This window comes from Fopius arisanus, unplaced genomic scaffold (assembly GCF_000806365.1).
Source record: "Fopius arisanus strain USDA-PBARC FA_bdor unplaced genomic scaffold, ASM80636v1 scaffold00104, whole genome shotgun sequence".
Classification (NCBI taxonomy): domain Eukaryota; kingdom Metazoa; phylum Arthropoda; class Insecta; order Hymenoptera; family Braconidae; genus Fopius; species Fopius arisanus.
In genome coordinates, this window is record NW_011887843.1 from 315172 (window position 1) to 337128 (window position 21957).

The following is a 21957-nucleotide window of genomic DNA, read 5'->3' on the forward strand; positions in this document are numbered from 1 at the left end:
ACACGCGTCGTATCGAATTAAATCCCTCGTCGCACGCCAGCAAATGGATTACTCAGTTTGCAATTAAGGATAAACTTTTATTATCCGTCGCTAATTTATCTAATCGGTGGACTCTGCATCGTCAATAACTGTAATTGAGAAAAAAAAAAATTCTATCGAGCTATTAATTAATCTCTGGACACCGATTTTGCGGGTGATATATCACGCAGTCGAAAATAATTCGTTAGTCCGTAACTCATTCCTGGAAAAATCTCAGCGTGAAAAATTAAAATAAATCAGAGTTTATCTGTTGCTTCGTCTGCCCAACACTCGCCTGATCTGGTGGTTTGTGGGTGAGATACTGCCGGCGCAGATACTTCTCTGGTTATCTGTCATGCTTGAGAATATCCAATGCATTGATGAAAAGTCATGTGATATGCATAAAAAAATTACTGAAGCTCCACGGAATATTTACATCGCAGAGCAATAAAATTTACAACTCCGATCAATTTCCGAGCTTAATTTAATGATTGATCCAGAATGTCCAATAAAATCAAATATTCGTGGGATTCACGTTAAATAAATTGAGCAGCAACAATCACTTCGATAAGTAATAAATTTATTATGAATTTAAGTCGGTGTTGTGCGTGGATAATGCATTAACAACAAATGCCGTGTAAACGGTAATGCAATCCACGTGGCACATGAGCAGACAGGAGCACCAGATGGTCGCCCCAGGGCACTTACCAGTTAGCCACCCCCTTGGTCAAAGGGATCTGCGGGTTTTCGCGAGACCATCGAGTACTAACCATATTTATTCACGGGCTATCCCTGAATTTCGGAAGCTAACGGGGGATAAGATGCGCCCCGGGCTAGAGATTTCCGATGCCCCAGCATCCTTATCGCAATTTATATGTTAAATTGGTTAATGATATATCCGCCCTATCGAATTTTCTCATTTATCAATGGGACCACCGATTTTTCACTCGCCGTCTTTATTTTCACGGATCATTATTCTGATTTAACGGTTTTTCCTTCGTCAAAAATATATGCTTTTTTTCGACGAGTTGATAAAACGTAATTGGAAGTTTATTTCTATCTTTATTCTTATTGGAGCTGCTCCTATCGCCAATTACGGGGTACTTCCATTTGCGCTCGTTACATGGAAAAACATTGTGATCCCTTTTATTTATTTATCCATCTTTTTGTAACGTCGCGTTTTGTCGTCCGTCACCATATACTCGACTAATTAATCGGCCTCGCCTCGAGATATCGATCAGCTCGAGAGTCCCACACGGAGGCATTGTACGAGTCGAGTTGAGGTCAGTCGATCTCGAAAGAAGATAACGAAGTAGCGATAATAATTTTTATTCTACTCAGAATTTATTATCATAATAATCCAAAAAATGTCATTTAATTTTTCTGAATTGATATTTTCTCCGGATGATATTCAATTCTTCTCGTTAACATTTTCACAGCAGAAGATAAAATAATAAAAGATTGATAAAGTCGGGCACATCTGGCTATTCGAAATCCAATCCTCCCCCGATCATGTACCGAACAAAAGAGCAGTGCAACGTGACCTCATGAGGAACAATTAACTGAATTTGCATTGTATCTCTATCAGGTTACCGAGATCCGCATTATCGATAAAATTTTTCGGGGTTAGGGTGGAGGGAGGTGGGGTAATTCCGGGGGTTGCTGAAGAGTGGCAATAGTTTTCAAGTTGAGAATCGTTATTTTTCATCCCCCAGTGTGATTTTTATCAGGACGAAATTAGATCGAATGAGGGAATGAACTAGTCAGTGCGGGACAAGACTGAGTGAAGAGGGTGACAGGACGATTGTAGTGTCACCGGGTTGTACTGCAACTTGACACCAATGGTATACGCCCCTCGCACACGCTCCCGCACTATCAGAGAACTGAGAACGAGCTTGGAAATGTCTGATGGGTCACTCGTGAGCCAGCAAATTAGTTCAATATCAATGATTAAAATTTTAACGTAAAAAACCGCGACTTCTACGACTTCCGCGACGTCCGCGACGTCCGCGACGTCCGCGACTTCCTACTTTTACTCCATTTTTACTCCATTGAAAATCATAAAAAACCATGGATAACAGTTCGCGCAAATTTTTTTTCGACCAAATCGATATCTCCTGAATAAAAAATCCACTCGACATCCGTAGCCTCGAATAAACGGAAGCCAGTGAACGAGTGGAATCGTTTCGTCGACTGCGGGATCATTCGATTTCGTATCGCGTTAGGTACACCGTGTAAATCCAATATAGAATAGCGTCGAGTGTCACTGCGCCCTGAAAATTCTCCGAGAGAGATCACAAGTGCGAACAGAGGGGAGTATTGTAATTTTTTATTGGCTAATCCACGCTAATCTAATCGAGTCACTGCAGCCATGAAGAATCTCACTCCCGTCGAGATTCGATTGCGCCCATGAAATTATCACCAGAGGTCGTACATTCTCATCATAATCAGAATCGATCATTTAATTTTCTGATATTTCAGTTGGTCTTAACAAGTTCATGGTGAATTATCCTCAAATAATTACTACCGCACGATGCAGCCACCTGTTTCTCCATCTCATATTTCCAATCACGTACAATGAGTAATTATTCGACTGGCCATGCCCTGAAAACCAAAAACGAGATATGAATGCGGAGCCGTTGTCCATCGATCCACGGATGGACACATCGTCCTCCGTGCGGTATCATTTATGGTTGAACAAATCCAGAGATCTCCAACACCTGTGAGTCTAGACGACGAGGCGTGAATCTTGCAACATACCCTGACAACTCCTCGGACTCTCCCTGAATCATGAAATCCGCTCTATTCTCAGCCGAATATTCTTAACCTCAAAACACTGACTCCTCCACTCCCTCGAAATGCGGAATAATTTCCGAATCTCGTTAGTCATTTGAGTTTATCGAGCCAGAATACGAGCATTTGGAATATAGACGTCCACATAACACACCCCACATCCATCCGCTGAGATATCCGTTGGTGTAATGCAGGATAGAGGGTGCATACATTGGGCCCACCCTATGTGTCGCCCATTCCGCCCTCCACTAACACCCTTCAAGAGCCAATAATACCCAAAGCACAGGGTGGCTTATTATTTTTCTACGGCTCATCGAATCCACTGTGCCACTATCAATTACCAGACATTTTATGTTTCCTCCTTACTCCAATCTTCAGTCTCCCCTCGGGCTTTATTTTTGTTTCCCTCGTGTTTAGACGAATTTCTGGAATTCCATCTGTCATGTTCTGTGGTCCATCATCATTACCATGTAATTACGCGAATTATCGCTTGAGTATTTTTTGGTGTTGGATTCATGATTGAAATGATGGATTCGGTTGATGCGTGCGAACGGTTGGCGGTTCGAGTCCCTGTTGAATTATTTTTAGGACAGAACATATTCACTCGAAAAAAATGTATCATTCTCCCCGCGATAGTAATGGATTTACGTTGCGGAGATTTCCCGTCTCTTTTACGATGGCAAAAATCGAGGTGAAAATCGTTCTCACATAGGCTATGTAAATCGAAATGACATTATCCGTTGCTCTTGCAGTTGTACCGTCGAGGAAAAAAAGAGAGGATGAAAAAAAAAAGAGAGAGAAATGGTGGAAGGAAAAGTGCCAAGGGGTAGGTGAGGGAGAGAGAAATTGAGCCGCGGGTGGAGGTACAATTCGACCGGTCTCTCTCCGTCGTTGCCCCCCTGTCGCCCCGGGCCAAATGTACGCTCCGACTACGACATATGGCGGTGTTAGCTCCTGTAACCTTTTTTTCTTCATGAACATATGACAATTTCCAAAAAAATTGAGGTACCTCGGGTTATTTATCATTTTTTTTCCTCACAAAATCACCCCTTCAATTTTGATGCTTTATCTTGACGGACTGAAGAAGGAAAACAGTATAATATAATCGTAATATAAAAAGGAGAGATAATCGATCTCGAAATATCTCGAATGGCAAAACCGACCCGCCACCACGACGTCGTGGCTAAATCTCAAACATTTTGAATGAATGCGCGTGCGCACCACGCGCCGATGATCCCGTAATTTGAATTTTACACTCGGTGAAACCCCGAACTCCAATATTCTCCGGATTATCGCGGAAGTTGCGAAACTCCCGAACACCCGACGACATCTCCCATTGAAATTAATCGTCTCGTTACTCAAGTATAAGACAGGCGGTAGCCCCTGACCAACATCCGAAATTTCTCATTCACCAAAAAACCCATACCCCCCAGAATAATCTGTATGTGTGGCCCCGACGTATCGGACAGTCGAGGTGAGCTCTGGCTCGCTAAGTTGTCACTCGAAGTCAGCAACTTCTTTTTGTGGTACACACGAGGATCGCCGATGAAAAAGAAAAGCCCCAAGCTAAAATAAAATGAAAAAAAAAAATTAAATAAATAAACAACGGAGGTCTCCCCCTCCCTGGAATGCACGGTAGCTCGTCAGGACCGTGAGGATTTCCAGTTTTTCTTACTCTAGCCACTACAAACACACACAACCAACCACTCACTCGATCTAATAGCGATATACTCGTTCCATCTCTCTTTTCATCTTCAATTCTCGATGGCGAATCTGTCCCTCTTCGGTTCTCAATATTCTACGGGTGTGTCTCCCTCGCCCGTTCACAATTGGTTTGTGCACCAGAACATCAAGACGGAGAGACTAGTCGATTCGACCTAATGAGGATAATTCCTGCATTGATTGCCGATCAATGGAAATAATACCACGTGGAATAGTATACGACCAGTATAAATCATTCTTAATTAAACGATAGATATTTAATTAGGTACTGTTTCTCAGATTGGAGTTATGGGGGACATTTAAGCCGATCTGGATTTAACGGCTGGTTATCTCCGTGGGTTAGGCATCTGGTGGTGTATCTGGCTGAATGGAATTGAGACGAGAAAAAATATAAATCGAATAAAAAAAAAATGGGAGAAGGTATCATTCATGAGACTGAGGACAGGATACATAAAACACTTGACGGAATATTTTTCCGGCCGGCTGTCGATGATCCTCAGGTCGGGAGAGATCGGCTCTCGGTTGAGGGACTGGTATCCATCTGTGAGAGATACGAAATTATTTTGACGCCATTGTGACTAATGGGAAAACCAGAGTGGTCAGAACCCCAGGCGCCTGGTTGTCATCAAGTCGTAAACATCCGAGTTTTCTAGAGACATTTCCTGGTGACACGCGACACTTCCTCATCGGACGGCGTGTGAACACGTTAAAAATTATTTTTACTAATTTGGATATTAGAGGAGAGTCGGTGACAAGTCCATTAAATCACTCGAGTCACTCTCCAATTATCTGAATTTTTAATTCAATTCTGTTTTTTGAGAATTGCCCAAATCCTTCAATTTTTTAACTTCCGCCTTCCGGTCAAATTATTAAGAAATTATTGATTTAGAGAATAATTATTTGCGTACTTCAACACGAAATACGTCACGTCATGCTGAAAAAAAAAAATAGAATGATTAAAAACAAAACAGGAAACTCTCCTTTTCAGTGATCGATGTCGTATACCACTCGCTCCAACATTCAATTAACCGTGCGGGTTTTACGGTGGCTGTAAATACGTCCCGATGTGTGTTGCGAGTTGGCTTTCAAACCCGAGATACTTCGGACTGTTGGAACCGTTTTTCCCCACCTCGTGACTCCATCTCATGCCGCGACGACCACCACCGGTCTCGTGTGGGTGACTTTGAAAGTGTCGTGTACAGCCTCTGTCCACCGTTGAAATTCAGAACTCACAAATTACTGTTTTCCCCCCAGTAAGCACACGCAAACCCCCTTGTACAGTAGGAAAAGTTGAATTGACAAAGACAAAAACAAAAAACAAAAGGAAAAAAAAAAAACTGAAAGTTACAAGTCCAGGAAGGGTGGGTGGGATCAACAAAATCATCCCCTGGTAAGCGATTTTTTACGATTAGTTATTACATTCATTTAATATTATTTATGGGGTTTCTTTTACGATGCCAATGATACCTATACGGAGTCTATCCAATATCAAATATAACGTCGTATAACCCCGATGGAGGGGGAGATGCTTTCTCGCACAGTGGCAATAAATGTACGGCAAACGGCGCGTTCGTCCCGATAGATACCCTTTATACGTATGTGTACCACTTGGGTTCGTTGGCATGCTGAGTGTGAGTGAGAAGCGATGAGGGAATATACATTTTGGGAGGGGGTAGGTATATGGGTGGCGATATCCATTCCCACGAATTTTCGACGAGGAGAGAAACCTATTGAGACGATATGACGCTTTCCGATCGAAAGATCTTACGACAATTTTTATCACTCACATTACCATTGATTATCAATTGTAATTCAATTATCCGTGATTATATTGACAGCCTGATCGATTGTTTACGGCTCCATCTTGCGGTGGCGTCGGTGTATCGAATTTCTAACCTCTTCTTTGCAGTCTGTAAGATTCAACTTTCGAGTCTGCATTTTGTCTGCGTGAATTTCAATCGCTCTCGAGAAATGTAAATTTCTCTCGGTTTGCAATCGTCGAGTGAATTCAATTCGAATCGAGAATCCGCTGTCTCGTTGATACGTACACCAACACCAAACGGACAAACTGAAATGGCTAAATAGAAAACGCAAACGACACTGAAGTTTATGGCCACTCACCCGTTTCATCCTTTCCCCTTTTCTATTTCCTCGGATGTACTATGTATTCATATCTCTGTTTCAACTTCATCTTCTTCGTATCCTCGCCCGTCGTATACCTGTTTTATGCGATTCTGGGGTTTTTTTCCCTTCGTGTAATGCTGAACCACCGGCTAAACTCACAATCGCAGGGCCATTTGCATTCACGGCCAGTTGTACGCGCCGATGCATTGGAGATTTTTGGGTCACGTATGTTTGAATTTGGCGGGCAAACTCCACCGGCCAATGGCTGATTCTAACCTCAATTTATTCGATTTAAAAGAGTACTTTATCCAGATCTTCGATTCGCATGTTTCAGATGTTTTAATTAGCGACAAAAATATTATTTACGGGAAAAATTACCGTCAATATTTCCAACGCAAAATGTTTTTCTCCTGCGAGAAAATACGACAGATATACGACCGACCTCGCACGCATATCCAAAAGTCGCATTAATATTTCACCGAGACAATTTTGTAGTGCAGTTACTTCCCTCGGGTTTTCATGTCGAAAGAGACTTTTCAAGTCTTAGCACGTAATCCTCCCCCGACAAGTCCTCAATTGTCGGTCACAACCTCATGCCCACTCGTCCCTTGTAAAAAAAAATGAGAAAAATCTATTTGGGGAAGGGCCGAAAAATTTGCCTACGGGCTTCTTTTATTCCGTGAAAATAAATTCCTTCAAATGCTTGAGGAAAAAATTTGTGAAGCTTCGGAATACACCTCTGCAAGAAGAACTCGGGGTTATTTGCATGAATTCGTTTTACCTTTCTCCCCTACACCGATATCCTCAACGAGCGTCGACCTTTAAGATACTCGAAAAGATGACTGTAAGAACTTCCCTAGCCCCTTGGGGGACTGAGACTTTTTTCAATTTGTTAATTCAGGATAATCCTGAGGGCTGGCTAATTTCCACTTATCTCAACTCCTTTTCTCGGCCCATGTATCCCAGGATTCACCCGCAATACTCCGTTCTTCATTTCAATTTAGGAATTCCGCGGGAATTTATCCTCAATATATATCAATTCCCCTGGAATTCTCATATATTTTTGTTCTTATATTCCTGCCCTTTCCGCCCTTTTTCTGGCTCATTGGCCCTATCGAACCAGAAAGTAGGAGTGACATGGGAAATCATAATGCCTTTTGAAAAATTCGACTCAACGGGGAATCGAACTCACAACTTTCAGAACACTAATCCTGCACCTAGCCACTGAGCTACCGAGATTTTTTATACCCAATATTTAATTTCGCCCATTGGTGTTGGAACTCGGAACCTTCAGATTGCAAGACTGATAAGTCACCTGACAATCGTAAAGACCTATGTCGCTGATAAACCAAAATACCACATCTGTGCCGGGCAATTTTTTTTTTCTAAATCCCCACCACAAAAAAGGGTAGTGAACACAGCTAGTGTACACAGTGGTATGGGTACAGTAGGATGACGGGCGTCGGCCATGTTGTCTTGACATTCCCCCTCGAGGGTTGTCGGTGAGGAGGCAATGGGGTGGAGGGTGAATGGAGGGTGGATATATTTAGCCTTCCGCCCTCCAGGGAGTCACCGCCATCCCCTCGCCAAAACCTAGACCTCAAAACTCAACTCGACTTATCTGTTGTCCAACCGTACAAAAATTTCGTACATTGTTTACACTCCAATGACCAAAAGGAAATGCCAAAAGAAAAAGAAATCATAACCGATAGAATTACGGGGAAATAATTCTCGCACCTGAATATTCTCATCCAGAATAATAATCTTGAGACAAAATAATTTCAAGCAGATGATCATTTATCTTTCTGCACAGCAGATTATTTATCGATATTTCTAGTTATACTAGACATAAATAAATAAATATTTCTAGTTATATTACACATTTAGTCTGATTTTTTTTTTGAGAAGAGGGAGAAGAGAAAAAAAATCAACTTTTTCTTCTCTTCGAGGCAGACAATCCAAATGCCTTCTGTACGGAGGATCTTTTCCTGTTACCAATTCGGTCCCTCATAGAATCCCCTCCCACCGCCCCACACTCTCCGAAGAAAGAAGTCATCAATATCTCGTACGGCTTTTGCTTCTGGCCATCCCCGTGTGGTATAGGTAGTCCTCTGTATATCACGACAAAACTTTTACCGTGAGTGGGCGGAGTCACCGCCTAATCCCCCGAGTCAAAATGGAAGTCTCTGGAGAGAAAGAGACCCCCCTCCACCCAAGTCTCATGTGAATAAGAAAACGTAGCCAAAGTGTTGTCCAACTTTTTTTTTTTTCAACCCCCCTACCCACCTCTCATCCTCGGTTTGGCCTTGAAAAGGTGAAACTACACCATTTGAGTCGACCGAGGAATACTCTTAATAAAGTATTATCCAAACATCTGAAAATACTTTTGCCGAGTTTTTCAGAATCCCGATGTTGTACATTATTTCCAAGTTATTTCACCTCCTTTTGGGGTTAGCATCATCGACTCTCCCCGAGCAACCTCAGGAATTATTAAAAACCCACTCATAAAATTCTTTGCAACCCCAGAATGAATTCCATTGGTCTTCCACCACGTGTTCAAGTTGCCTCATTTTTTTTATTGTAACCGACTGCCTCGTCAATTATTTAAAACGTCGCGCCGCCTATAGGGAGTTTCAAGATTCACTTTCATTTTCCTCGAGCCCCTCAGTCGAATGAAGTGATACAGTCGTGATACCGTAGCTAATAATTTCATCGGTGAGATCCACCGGTTGAGATATCAATTTTGCATTATCCCTGGTTTTTTGTTTTTTAGAAATATATTTTTTTTATTTTGACTTGGGGAACCGGAGAGGTACGAAGGCGCACGCGGTACCGCGAAAGGGAAAAGCGTCGAAGGGATGTATAACCTGGAGACAAAGAGAGATGAAATAGGTGGAGAGAGTGAAACGAGTTGAAAAGAGAGGATGAATCCCACGGGACTATCGACTGGCGGGTCCCGAGGGGCAAGTCGATACTCCAGGGACACTGTATACCTCCAGCAAACCTCGGGAGAGAGATCCAAACATCTATTTTCTCTATCCAACCAGTCATTTTCTTCCTTCTCTCGCCTTTGTATCGCCCATTCGATCCTCGCATTTACCTCCCGGCGATATTCCGAGGAACTCCTGCGCACGCGCCACCACTCCATGTGTATGGACCATGTTTTCTTTATCTTTTGTGCGTGAACCATGAGAGGCAATGGCAAAGAGTAATCTGAATGTTGAGGGATTTGTATTTTTATTTTCCGAGTGATGGAGGGATTCAATCTCATTCGCGAAATTGATTGTATTTTTTCTTTTTTTCGTTTTTTTTTTCTCGTTTTTTTTACCGAGGGGAAGAGGGTGTAAACGTGATACGGCTGACTTTAATGCGCCCATACCACTTAGGTGAATTTACAAGGCGCTGGGGCTTACTGTTTATTAATCTACCTCTTACCGTGAACTTTCCTCCCAATGGTTTAGCACTCTTGTTTATAAGAGTGAGTTTTCCGCCCGTTTGATCCCCATTCCGCGGAAATTTCAAATCTGGTGGTTTATTGCTTTTAAAAGTCAATGGCAGAGGTCAGAATATAATTCTAGATTATATACCGTTATTTCACAACCGAAATTATTGAATTATCAATTTTAATTTCAATTAACCGAATACTTGAATCAAATTGCACTCTCATTCATTCATTCGAAATGTTTGAAAATTTTCCACAATGAAGTGGCGGCGCTTCGGTATCGTCTCGAGGTCTTCCACTCATTCGAGATATTTCGAGATCGATTTATATTAGGATATGAGGGGCTGCACAGGATGCAGTATAGCTGTCGACAATCGAGATTTAAACGACTCGAAATTTTTCACTCGCAAGCCAAAAACAATCAGAAATCGTCGAGACGTCGCCCTAACCCATTTCCCTCGACATCTCTGTAACAGGCGTGCGGTCGGGTTGTCATCACCGGGAAGTTATTTAGCGGTTGAGACAGTGGCGGTTGGTGGCCCTGTCTAATTGTAACGACACCTTTGGGACTCCTCGGTGTTTCCCCTTTAGCTCGGGCATTCAGGTAGCGGATCCCTCGCGCGAGCGACTCAAAATATCCCGAGCGAAAACATCCGTAACCAATTCCCCACAGAAAAAAAAAACAAACAGAGAAAAACAAATGGTGATAGTTTATCTCCACCGGCAAGAATAGTTGGGCGATAAAATTTTACGATTTAAATTATTTTACATGACGAATAACGACATAACACCTACTGTAGTCATAAATGGTGGGGTAGTTGGTGTATGTACTGTTGACGTCGTAATCGTCCCGACAAAGTGCTTTCTCTCTGTACTCGTGCATGAGCTTTTCCGGTGAAAATAGAAGCTCTGCCACGGTTGGTGCTTTATTGCTCGAGCTTTCTGATATCGCAGCGCGCGCGCGTCCCAGTGACTCTGAGCGAATGGTGTAGTATACAGTTTTTGGGGGGTAACATTCGGTTGGAAAAGTCAGTGGTGGCATTATCATCCCGATGGTTGAGGGTTGAGGGCGAATGCCCTCCCCACGCAACAATCGCCATGGCAACCCCTTGCACGAGGCCACAACGTGTTCTGATCGTGTCCTGGAATGGCGACTCCTACCCAAAAACTCCTCCAGCTACGATTATAATCTCGATACTTGCACTTTTCTAATTCGAAAATACAGCGAAAAATGGCTAGACGACGAAAAAATCATTTTCATAGTCGCAAATCATAAAATCTTGAAATCCACTTCGGATATTAATTCCGCCCTCCGCCGTGGAATTTTTTCTATCTGAATTACACACTCCAGTGGGACGAATTAAAAAACCAACCCCCGGGGTTAAATGAAGACATATTTTTTAATAAAGCATACGATACCAATCTCTGCTGGGCTGTAAAAACAGATTTACGGAGCCAAAGGAAAAAAATCTAGAGCGCAAGAATTTTTTTTTTCAGGGAATAATTCCCGGTGATTTTCAGAAATAATTCTCACTCCTCAGTGAAATGACTGACGCACAACCGTGTATTCAGTTATTCCACTGAGTTTCTAAACTGGGTACAGCCACCCCTCAAAGCAATGTTACGCGAGTTCCTCGTGTAAGCCAGTTATCTACTCCCAGGAGTTGCCTCCTCAAAGGAGCTGCGAAATATTAAAATCACATTTTACAACCTCCAAGAAACTCGAGCGTCTCGCGGCCCAAACGAGGTTAGTTCGGATTAAGTGGAGCTTGCGTCAACCAACTTATAACTTATTACCCTAAACCGGCTCCATCCACCACTTCATAAACTTCCGCATGATGGCATGATTTAAAAGGTCAGTTCCTCAATTTTCGAAAATTAAGTGTCCTCATGAATACGAGGTGTCACCGGCTTCCTCTTCAACGACATCCTCCGCGCATCCGCGAGATCGCGGTATTTAAATAAATACATAATTAAATCGGTACTTAAATATCGTCAGTCCCATCATCATCAGTCCCATCATCATCAATCCACATCCCTCTCGACTCAACTGCAGTCAAGTTAATTCATATCATTGCCGATGCGTTTATGTAAATGCCGTAGGAATCTCAAAATGTCTCTCGTCCAAGGGTGCGGCACGAGGGGATGATACGCCGCAGGGCAAACTCGAGATAATTCACCGGGCAATTTCACAATTTTCCACTGGTTCGCGTCACGTAGTCTCGGATATATCCGGGTAAAAGCGCTACTGAATTTAATCCTCACCCATCCTCACCCTCTACATCCACACCCTTGTGCTTTTCCCGGACAGCTTTATTGCTGTAGTATTAATGGTGGCCGCGTGAATTTCTACGATCGGTTCTTTTCGATCTTACCGGTTGTTTTAATGTCCTCCGTGCCCTAGCACCGGTACCTCCACCTCCTGGAGGGTTGAAAATAAAAAAAAAAAAAGACGACCGATCACTCCGGAGGTAAACAATATCACCCCAGACTGCAAAATTCACTAGACCCCAAGCCGGTGATGTTTGAATACAAATTGATACTCATTAATCCCATCGATTGCATCCGAATCGTGCAATCGTCATGACAAAATGGTGTTCCAATTTTCGTTCATCTGCTCCAGTTACTTTTCTCACTCCATCAATCCCATTCACTTAAATTCCGATAAAGCAATTCCTTGTTGACATTTATATGTCAATGAATCTGATCATTAGTTAAATGTTTAATAATGTTTGGCACTAAGTGGGGGGCAATATACCGTGGTAAATCGTTGAGTACTAGTTTGATATACACGACTAGAGCCAAATCTAGTTAGTCCAACTAGTGCAGTCAGTAGCCCGTCTTCTCGGCTAATGTGATAGACTGCCATTAAGGGTTAGATATCGTGGGGCTGGTGGAGGGAATAGACTCTATCTCTGGACCATGGGCCGTGGCCACACCAGAAACCAACCAGGCGCACATACACCCTCGGTAAGACGTATTACTCAGCTATGAATTATGGAGTGGAGTACTATAGCCTAGCGCTCTCAATACCTCCAGCCTTTTCTCTTCCTCGGGATATTACAAGAGGCCCGACCTATTTAATCCTCACAACCAAGATTAAAGAGTTTAAGGATGGAATGACCTTGAGGAAATGACCTATGATCTTGCAGAAATATTGAGCGACGATTTGATGGGTGGTGGATTCAATGCTGGTTGCATTTAAAATAATTATTCAAATATCATACGAAAAATATAATGCAAAAAGCCATAATTCACACTGTTACCCCCTCCACTCCAGCAATCTTCTCAAGGCCTTTTTGTTTCCCATATCCGCAGCACTTTCCGGAAAGATCCTGAGAGCGACGAATAGCAGGATGCCAAGGGGTTGCTCCCAGCAAGAAGGCAAAGGGGCCGTAATGGAGGCTTGTTAAACATTAAACATCCCCTGATACCTTACTAACCCCTTAGTACCCCCTTCATCCCTCTTTCAGCTTTAAGTCTATCCCTGAGACGTGTATGGCAAGAGGCAATACACACAGTGTTTCGTACATACTCACTTTCAACATTCCCTTACGGACCTTCGTACACATTCTTATTAATTGACGTCTTGGGTATCGTTAATTATGCATTTCGGTTGATTCCTGTGGTGAACCCGTGGGGTAGCCGGTAATCAGATGTCGAAGTAACAGCGACTCTATCAATACCTTAGGAGCGGTTCAGCAGGTTGGTTGTCCTTTAAATTGGCGAGTTACGGAGGACCTGGGGATGGTGTTTATTCGGTGATTCTCGGAACTGGTGATAACGGTTTTGCTCGAGCTCTGGGTGTGAGGCAGGGCGGAATTGGATATGGGAGATTCTGTGAATGGAGATGTTGGGTGGAGTGGATTAATAGGTGATTAGTCCGATCAGACACGCCTATCGCTCGGATTTCGCTGATGTGGCGAGGGGAAGAGTTTTCCATTGGAATTGCGAGGTTTCACGGCTTTTTTTTTAACGCCAAGTCCTAAGTTATTTTTTTCTCTTGGGACTTGATAGGAAGCCCTCGGATTATGTCCACATCTTTTTCACGAGTCCTGGCTGTCAACCAAAATCGTCAATAATTCCTTTATTTACGGGCAATTGAATAAAATCGAGAAAAAAGCGAATTGCCGTGCATTCAATTGTCGTCCTCGGACAAAAACGAGAAATACCAAGTGACGTGGATGAAAACTGAAAAAAAAAAGTCGAGTGCGGGGAATAAAATTGTGTACGCAGGACTGGACAGGTTTTCGGCGTTAAATATCGACGGGAGTTTCGGTTAGCAGTACGTGCGCCAAATACTCGAAGCCAATTCAATCAAACCTTGCAATAAATCATCCACCCTCGCACACCAGTTTATTTGTACCTGCGTTGTACCAATTAGCAGTCGCCAATTGCTTACGACCTTTCAATTTTTTTCACCTCCACCAACCAAAAATGAGGATAAATTGAAGGGCATCGAGTCGATATTTAGGGAGTCACTCAGTCTTTATCTTTCTTTCTTAAAAAAAAAACCATTATCCACCCCCTCACATTTTTTATTATCACCTCGAAAATGGATATGTGCGAAATCAACGGTTTGCTGTTGAATAAATTCCCTTTTGAAGACATAAAACGTCGAGTTCTCACTTCTTACATTGAATTCAGTCAATTTTACGGCGGGAGGGGGAGGGAGGGGTGGATAAAACTGAGCAAAAGAGATATGAGATAAGAAAACGGAAGAGTTGTATCGGAACGAATCCACATAACACACGTGGAGATCGTGAAACAGGCGCTGGAAACAATCAGTACACTGAGATATGTGGAATACATCCGAGAGGGTGAATTTTTTTTTTTACCACGACTTGGGGTAGGCTTCACCTCCCTCGGGAGGCCATTGTCATCCCCCGTGCGAGAGTACACGGGCTTGAGAATCAAACCCCCGCACGTATCCCATTTTTTTTTTTTTTCGCTCATCTCTTGATATAAAAAGAGAAATTCAGCCTGTAAGACACGGCATAAACTCTTGTTTACGAGTTATCTCTTCGACGGTTGAATTTAATTCACTCATTCCGTTTGAAGAAAAGCGAGTTAAGATGACTATCCAAGCCGTTGGATGAGTATTCAAAGGCTATTGTGCAACATACCCTTATCGGAGGGGATGATCGGCGGGTAGTGAGCGTGACTCGAGTTTCCGTTTGCTACCATCTTCAACCCCCCTTTTAATCCTCCCCCTTTCCCAGATACCCCCTCACCCCGGCGCTATTTTACTCTATGGCACGGCCTCAGGCGGCATTACACCCACTCCGGGGAACCCCATCAACTGGAGATAGAGGACATACCGGGGGGCTCCACCATCCCCTCCTTCTTCCTCAGGGTTGTTGTTTGGATTTCGTGAGGGTAGGTGTTAGAGGTGTACAACAATTCCATGATAACTGGAGTTCTCCAAGTGGCTATTGCTCAGGAGTTGTCCCCCGGAAACCGTCGGGTTGTCTCGGAATTGCAAGTATCGTATTTAAAAAAAAATTTGAGAGTCATTGTGAAAATCAAGGGAGGTTCCAAATTATTGGATAAATTTTCGAATCAAGTGAAGAAATAAAAGGTCTGCAAATTATTGAATAAATATTTTTTTGAGCGGGCGGGCGAGCGCCGAAATTTTGAAAATTCTAATAATTTTAAGGGATTATTAAATTCGTGACATTTTTTTTTCATCATCATCATCTCAATCTCATTTAACTCTATCGAAAAGTAATGCGAGTTGATATGGAAGAGCAGCGAGGACCTTCGAAAATTATTGTCTTAAGCCGGAGCTGTCAGGAGCGATTGCCTCCGCAACGTGCATTGAGACGGGAGATGAAAGGGATTTACTGATGGACCGAGGGAATGGATATCATAGAAATACCTGCCCACCCCCATTTTTTTCTCCCGGAATAACGACGTCAAGTAGTAGGTTACGCTAATGATCAGTGACACCCCAGGGCTCTCATGGTTTTCTCGGGAGCGTTTCAGTTTCGTCTCGTTTCCTTCTGTATATTCGCATCACACTGGAGCCATTGGCTGTTAGGGGATCTAATGGATTGCGTTATCCAGGGCTGATTCAAATGCGAACTGGATTTTATTCCAGAGGGTGACGATGGGTATGGCATCCACTGGGCGATAGACTTCCATCGGGCTAGAAGCAACTACCAGTATCGCGTTAGTTTCTTATTGGTGGATGGAGGGAGAAAACTCGATTCCATCGGTCTATTAGATTTTTCTCCTCTTCTAGCACCTTCTGTACTCTCGCCGATTCTAGTGCAGGGTGTGAGCTATTTTGTGTCGTTGAAAATAACTCGGAGAGGAAAGCTGGCTTGGAAAACGTTTGCTGGCGCCAGATGTTCAATATCCACGGTAAAATCGCATTGGAAATTTGTCAGCGATCTTCGTGAAGTCATTCGTTGGATTGAATTTATCGAGAAAATTAGGGTTATGGAGTGATTTGTCCGTTCTACAATCTCCATCTTGTTTGGAATGCGCACGCCATTTGGCGGAGTTTTTAAAAATCGTTTACGGTATCTTCCCTCGGGTTTATTTTAGCTGCTTTTCTATTTTGCCATGGGGGATGATTTTTTTATGACACTGAAAATAAAAATACTGGCACAATTGAAATTGGAAAATCTAAATGTATGCAGAAGATAGTGGAGAGGATACTTGAACCTTCGTACCGTCCTAAAGGTCGACGTTACCACGTGGCCTGGGCTTTAATCTAGAGAAATGCTGAATAATACAAAACGGGTGTAGGCAACGAGAGGGGTTTCCGATTGGCTTATGCAGTATTCAAGTCGGGCTTTCCGACGAGGGGGTGGACTCGGGGGGGCCGGTCTACTAATTAAGTTTTTGTTTGGAGGTAAAGAGCGTTAAGTGCTCTGTCAACTGTTTAAAATGATCCCAGAATAATGGATCGCTCTTTATATCTCTTTCCCTTCTGTTCCAGATTTTTCCTCAAGTTTTTCCTCAAGTGCAATCAAAATTGTTTGAAAAACGCGGGCAATCCCCGGGACATGCGACGATTTCAGGTCAGTATTTCCTCAATTTATTTATTGATTACGATTTTTTTGGGGGGGATAATATTTATTTGCTGAATGGGATGAAATGATTTTTATTTCGTCTGGAGAAAAATATAATGACCATTTTTCTTTTGAGCGTTGGGGTGTAAGATGAAGGGGATGAAAAAAATAAAAATACTTGGCAACCGCGAACAGAATCGTCTGAGTTGAGAGCCCCCATGCAGGACTTGTAATCCTGGAGGTTGGCAATTAGCTGGAGCACGGGCATCATCCCCAACCCCTCATCCCTCTCAAACTACCGCTACCCTATTCCACGATATCTCGCAGTCCCATCCACACCCCCTCACCCACGTGAGAATAAAAGACAAAATTAAAAAATGAATTGCAAAGAAAGGAGAGAAGAAAAAAAAAAGACTGTAATATGAAAAATCCACTGGAAGAAACCGGAGGCCTCGGCTGAAGGTCATCCACCCATCCTCCTCACCCCCTTTTCACCCCCTCACTCATGCATGCGTAAAGTACGTCGTGGTAATTTTTGTTTCTCTTTATTCCACCGGTCGGTTAAACCACGGGCCGAAAATTAAAATATTTATCGTACTTCCGAATCTCTTCCGGAATTGCTTATTGCCGAAAGTTGAGAATTAAAATTTTACCCTCGCTCGTTCCCCTCCCTCACTCCTCCCTCCCTCATCCTACACACACTAGTCGCCAAGTTGCTCTTCTCGATGTGAAAGAGAGAGGGAAAACGGTTTTTTCAGTGAAAAAATAAATAAAAACGACGAAGGGTCGAAAAAGTTTCAGCGGGTTTTCCACTTCGTGTACGATTCATTCATTTTTCAAGAGAGTCACCGGTATTCGTTGCCCGTGACTCAATGTTTTATCATTCAACGAAAAAAAGGGGAGAAAATCTCGAGTGGTGGATGAGATGAATTAAATGAAGAATGAATAATTTGAGATATCGTTTGAATTATGGGTATTGTAATTTACAGTGGGACAGGGAGTAAAAATAACGGTTATAAAACCAAGTTTTAACCTCGGTGTGACCTTCATGGTGGTGATTTTCAAAAAAAATCATGACCAGAATCTCAATTTCAGAATCTCAAAGGACAAATCGATAACTAAATATATTGGAACATTCAACAGGTCGTGATATCGACGCAAGTCGTCGTTGACGGACCTTTACTGGCCATCTCCGACAACATGTTCGTACATAACAACAGTAAACATGGACGACGAGCAAAACGCCTAGACCCCAGCGATCACGGCGAATACAACAGTAAGTACCGGATAAATGCCCGTATGAATCACGAAAAGACAAAAAAAAACAACCGATCCGCTGAAACTTCTTTATCATTCCAATTAATCTCATTGTGTTCGCAGAATTGATATACTGCACCGCGGACGGAATGATGCATTACCGAGGTGATTATAATAACCAATGATAAACAAGTTTGAGCGGATCTCCAAATTCCCCCAAACCCACCCATTAAAATCAAGACAAAAAAAAAAAAAAATTCACCCACTGCCTAGGCCGTAAAAGATGATTTCCACCACAGAATCTACATCGGCGTCTCTCACATCTCAATTCCATTGCAAAGTCACTAGACCATTGAAGTAAAGAGAAAACACAATTCGAAAGACTCAACGATCCCCTCTCATCCCTACCGAAGCAAAAAAAAAATGGCCGAATACGAAAGTGAAAGACTGAGAGAGATAGAATGGGATATAAGAAGTCATAGGGCAATTCAGCAAAGTTTGGCGTCGGCCGCGCATACAAACGGCTGATATCGCTCCTCTCAAAACTCACTCCTACCACATACTATTTTCCATCTCACTCTTTCTCCCTCATGCAAGACAAGATGTAAATCAATGGGGAGGGGAGAGGGGGGTAGAGTGAAAACGAAGGATACCAACCATTCCATTCTCTATTCGCGAGCTACCCAAGACTCCCTCCTCCCCCTCCTCCCCCTCCTCCCTCCTCTTCCCTCCTCCTCCTCCACCGATCTCTAACAGCACTCGAGTTTTCCCTCTTTTTGCCATGTCTCTCCTTCTCTTATAACTCTCTCCTCGCTCTTTCGCTCGCCCTTTTGTCTGGTTTCACCGGGGCCCAACGAGCGCAAAGACACAACCCGCGGAATTGCCCCCCCCCCCTCTTTCCCCCTTTTCAGATCCCCCTTTCCACCCCTTTTTCCATCTCGACGGTAGTTTCTACACGGAGCGTGTGCGCGCGCGTTGGTTTGTGAATGCTAAGTTTAAGCTATCTCCGAGGGGGTAGAGGGTTGAAGGGAAAATAACGGTGAAAGAGTGAGAGGTGTGTAGTTGGGGAAAACCAAGGGCGGAGTGTGCTATATACCGCCATCACGCTTTCTTGGGAACCCCTCGAAACGCTGAAACGGGCATACCAATGAGACAGTCATACCCAGCGATACAGTAACTCCTCAAAGTCGTCAAAATGTCAGGGTGCAAAGATGGCAAATCCGGTGGCCTTTATTTCCCATGTAATTCATGATTTTTGTCGGATCGATCACATGATTTTATCATTATTATTCAATTCCCACTGGTGATGCACGTGAGCGCGGGAAATTATAATTCACTTAACCTCAAAGTCAGAAATACCAATACACGCCATCTGTTGAGGCGAGAACTGGAAAAAATCGAGTGACAGGCAAACATTTTTAGATTAAAAAATGATTCTTTACTTTGATTATTTATTTAACGGATTATTCGGTATTTTGGAGCATATCGTGATTGTGAGTCACGGCACTCGCCGAAGGAATGATTTTGGGGTAGGACAGACGCAACAAGAAATGGTATAAAAATGTAGATCCTCTCTCGATGTTGCCACAGTGGGATTTTATTTATTCCACAGCAGTCCGCACAAACTAGGACCTGTCTCCCCTCATTCCTGCTTTATCATCCCGTCCTCTCCACCCACTCCGAGGGCACCAGAAAATTCGTTGTCCTCATCCTCATACCGGTAATTCTCAACGGTTGAAGTGGTCCACCAACGTGTACCGTATACTGTATTTAGCGACTTTCTTCTCCAAGTGGTATACAACACAATAAATACCAATGGTCCCAGGGGATGAGCCAAATTACTAGGTTAACCCAAAACGCAGGGAAACTCATTACGCGACGTGTTTCCACCGCAAATCAACTCCAAATAATTCTTCGGAATCCGTCAACAGCCGAGACTAAGACTCTCCTCCATTTTCATCAAAACCCCTCAAAGAAATAATCATCAGGATATCATCAATTCGTCTTTAATTCAAGTCGGATTAATTCAATTAGATGAAGAAAAAAAATGTCATACCGAACAATGAGAGTGGAAAGATGAAAGCAACAATTTACATTTTGCCGCACGTGGGTTAAAAGACAAACGAGCACACTCGTAGTTTCGTTAAGCGACTGTGATTTATATCCAGTGGTTTATACATCCAAGTGAGAGCACAAGGGGTGGAAAGTGTTTGAGCGTCACTGAAGGCAATATACCATGATGTCAGCCACTCTGCTCGTAGCCCTCCTACCCTCCAACTGCTGGGGTGGGTTTGGGTACGAGGGTATTCGAGTGGTAGTTGGGAGGATGGGTTTGCGCCGGGGTACAAAATGATATCATTGGGTTATAAATTCCAAGCCCAGAGACACTGCCTGGCCCGATCGCCGCTCTCTTCCCTCTTCCTCACCATCCTCACCATCCTCACCATCCTCACCATTTCCTCCTTCCTTCTTGTTATAAAGCCCCTCCTCTCACCCCCTTCACCCTCGCTCTCTGACTCTACCCCCGTTGCACTCGACCCTCTCTTCTCGCTCTTTCCTCCTCTCAGCCATTTCCACGATTTTCCACGATTTTACCTCTGAACACGCCAACATGGTAAAATATATATCTGCCACATGACCGAATAAACAGAAAATTCACATTATTCTTTCTCTCCTATTTTACGGTACAAAATTTAATACATATTTTCGACTGATGATGATACAATCACCGGAGATCGGCAATTTTCAATTACCAATTATTCGAATGTAATCGTTAATTATCGTTTGATCTTTCAGGTTTGTATCCAGCCTTGCCACTGCAGACCCCTTGTATAAAAGCGATATCCCCGAGTGAGGGGTGGACAACGGGTGGATCCACTGTGATAATAATCGGTGAACACTTCTTCGACGGTCTCCAAGTTGTCTTCGGTACAATGCTCGTCTGGAGTGAATTAATAACAGATCATGCAATAAGAGTTCAAACCCCACCACGACAAATACCAGGAGTAGTGGAAGTGACGTTGTCCTACAAGAGTAAACAATTCTGCAAGGGCTCCCCCGGTAGATTCGTCTATGTCTGTGAGTAGTCAATAATCTCCTCCAAATTAATCACCGATGATCATTTGCAATTGATGATTGATTCTGCTTCAGCTATGAACGAGCCGACGATCGAGTGGGGATTCTCGAGGTTGCAGAAGCTCATCCCACGGCATCCGGGTGACCCGGAGAAGCTACCCAAGGAGATAATCCTGAAGAGAGCTGCTGATTTGGCGGAAGCGTTGTACAGTATGCCAAGGGCTGGTAACACAGCGATATCAGGCGCACCCAGGAGTCCGGGATCCTCGAGTCATCCACCTGCACCACCTACATCTGCTTCCAGTACAGCTTTCAATTCTTATACCGGTCAGCTGGCTGTCACGGTACAGGAGAATGGCAGTGCTGCCAAGTGGACGGACGGTATGTCGATTATCTATTCATTCTGTGTTGTAGAAATTGTTTCCCAATTCCATGCCCTCAACATTGACGATTCGTTCCAATTATTGATAACTGAATAACACACATTTTTTTCATGTTTAA

At 43.3% G+C, this 21957-nt stretch overlaps 1 protein-coding gene across 4 annotated transcripts in view; it reads left to right on the plus strand.

Moving 5' to 3' along the window:
- The window catches only part of kn (EBF transcription factor knot), a 47882-nt gene that overhangs the window by 22279 nt on the left and 3646 nt on the right, over positions 1 to 21957 (plus strand). For all 4 annotated transcript variants that reach the window (XR_892622.1, XR_892623.1, XM_011312563.1 and 1 more), the window contains exons 7-10: positions 17052 to 17133; positions 18268 to 18400; positions 21178 to 21459; positions 21532 to 21837. Coding sequence is in view for 2 of the 4 variants with exons in the window: in XM_011312563.1 (XP_011310865.1) it covers positions 17052 to 17133; positions 18268 to 18400; positions 21178 to 21459; positions 21532 to 21837 (803 nt within the window). In the remaining 2 variants the exon portion in view is untranslated. The remainder of the gene's footprint in view (positions 1 to 17051; positions 17134 to 18267; positions 18401 to 21177; positions 21460 to 21531; positions 21838 to 21957) is intronic.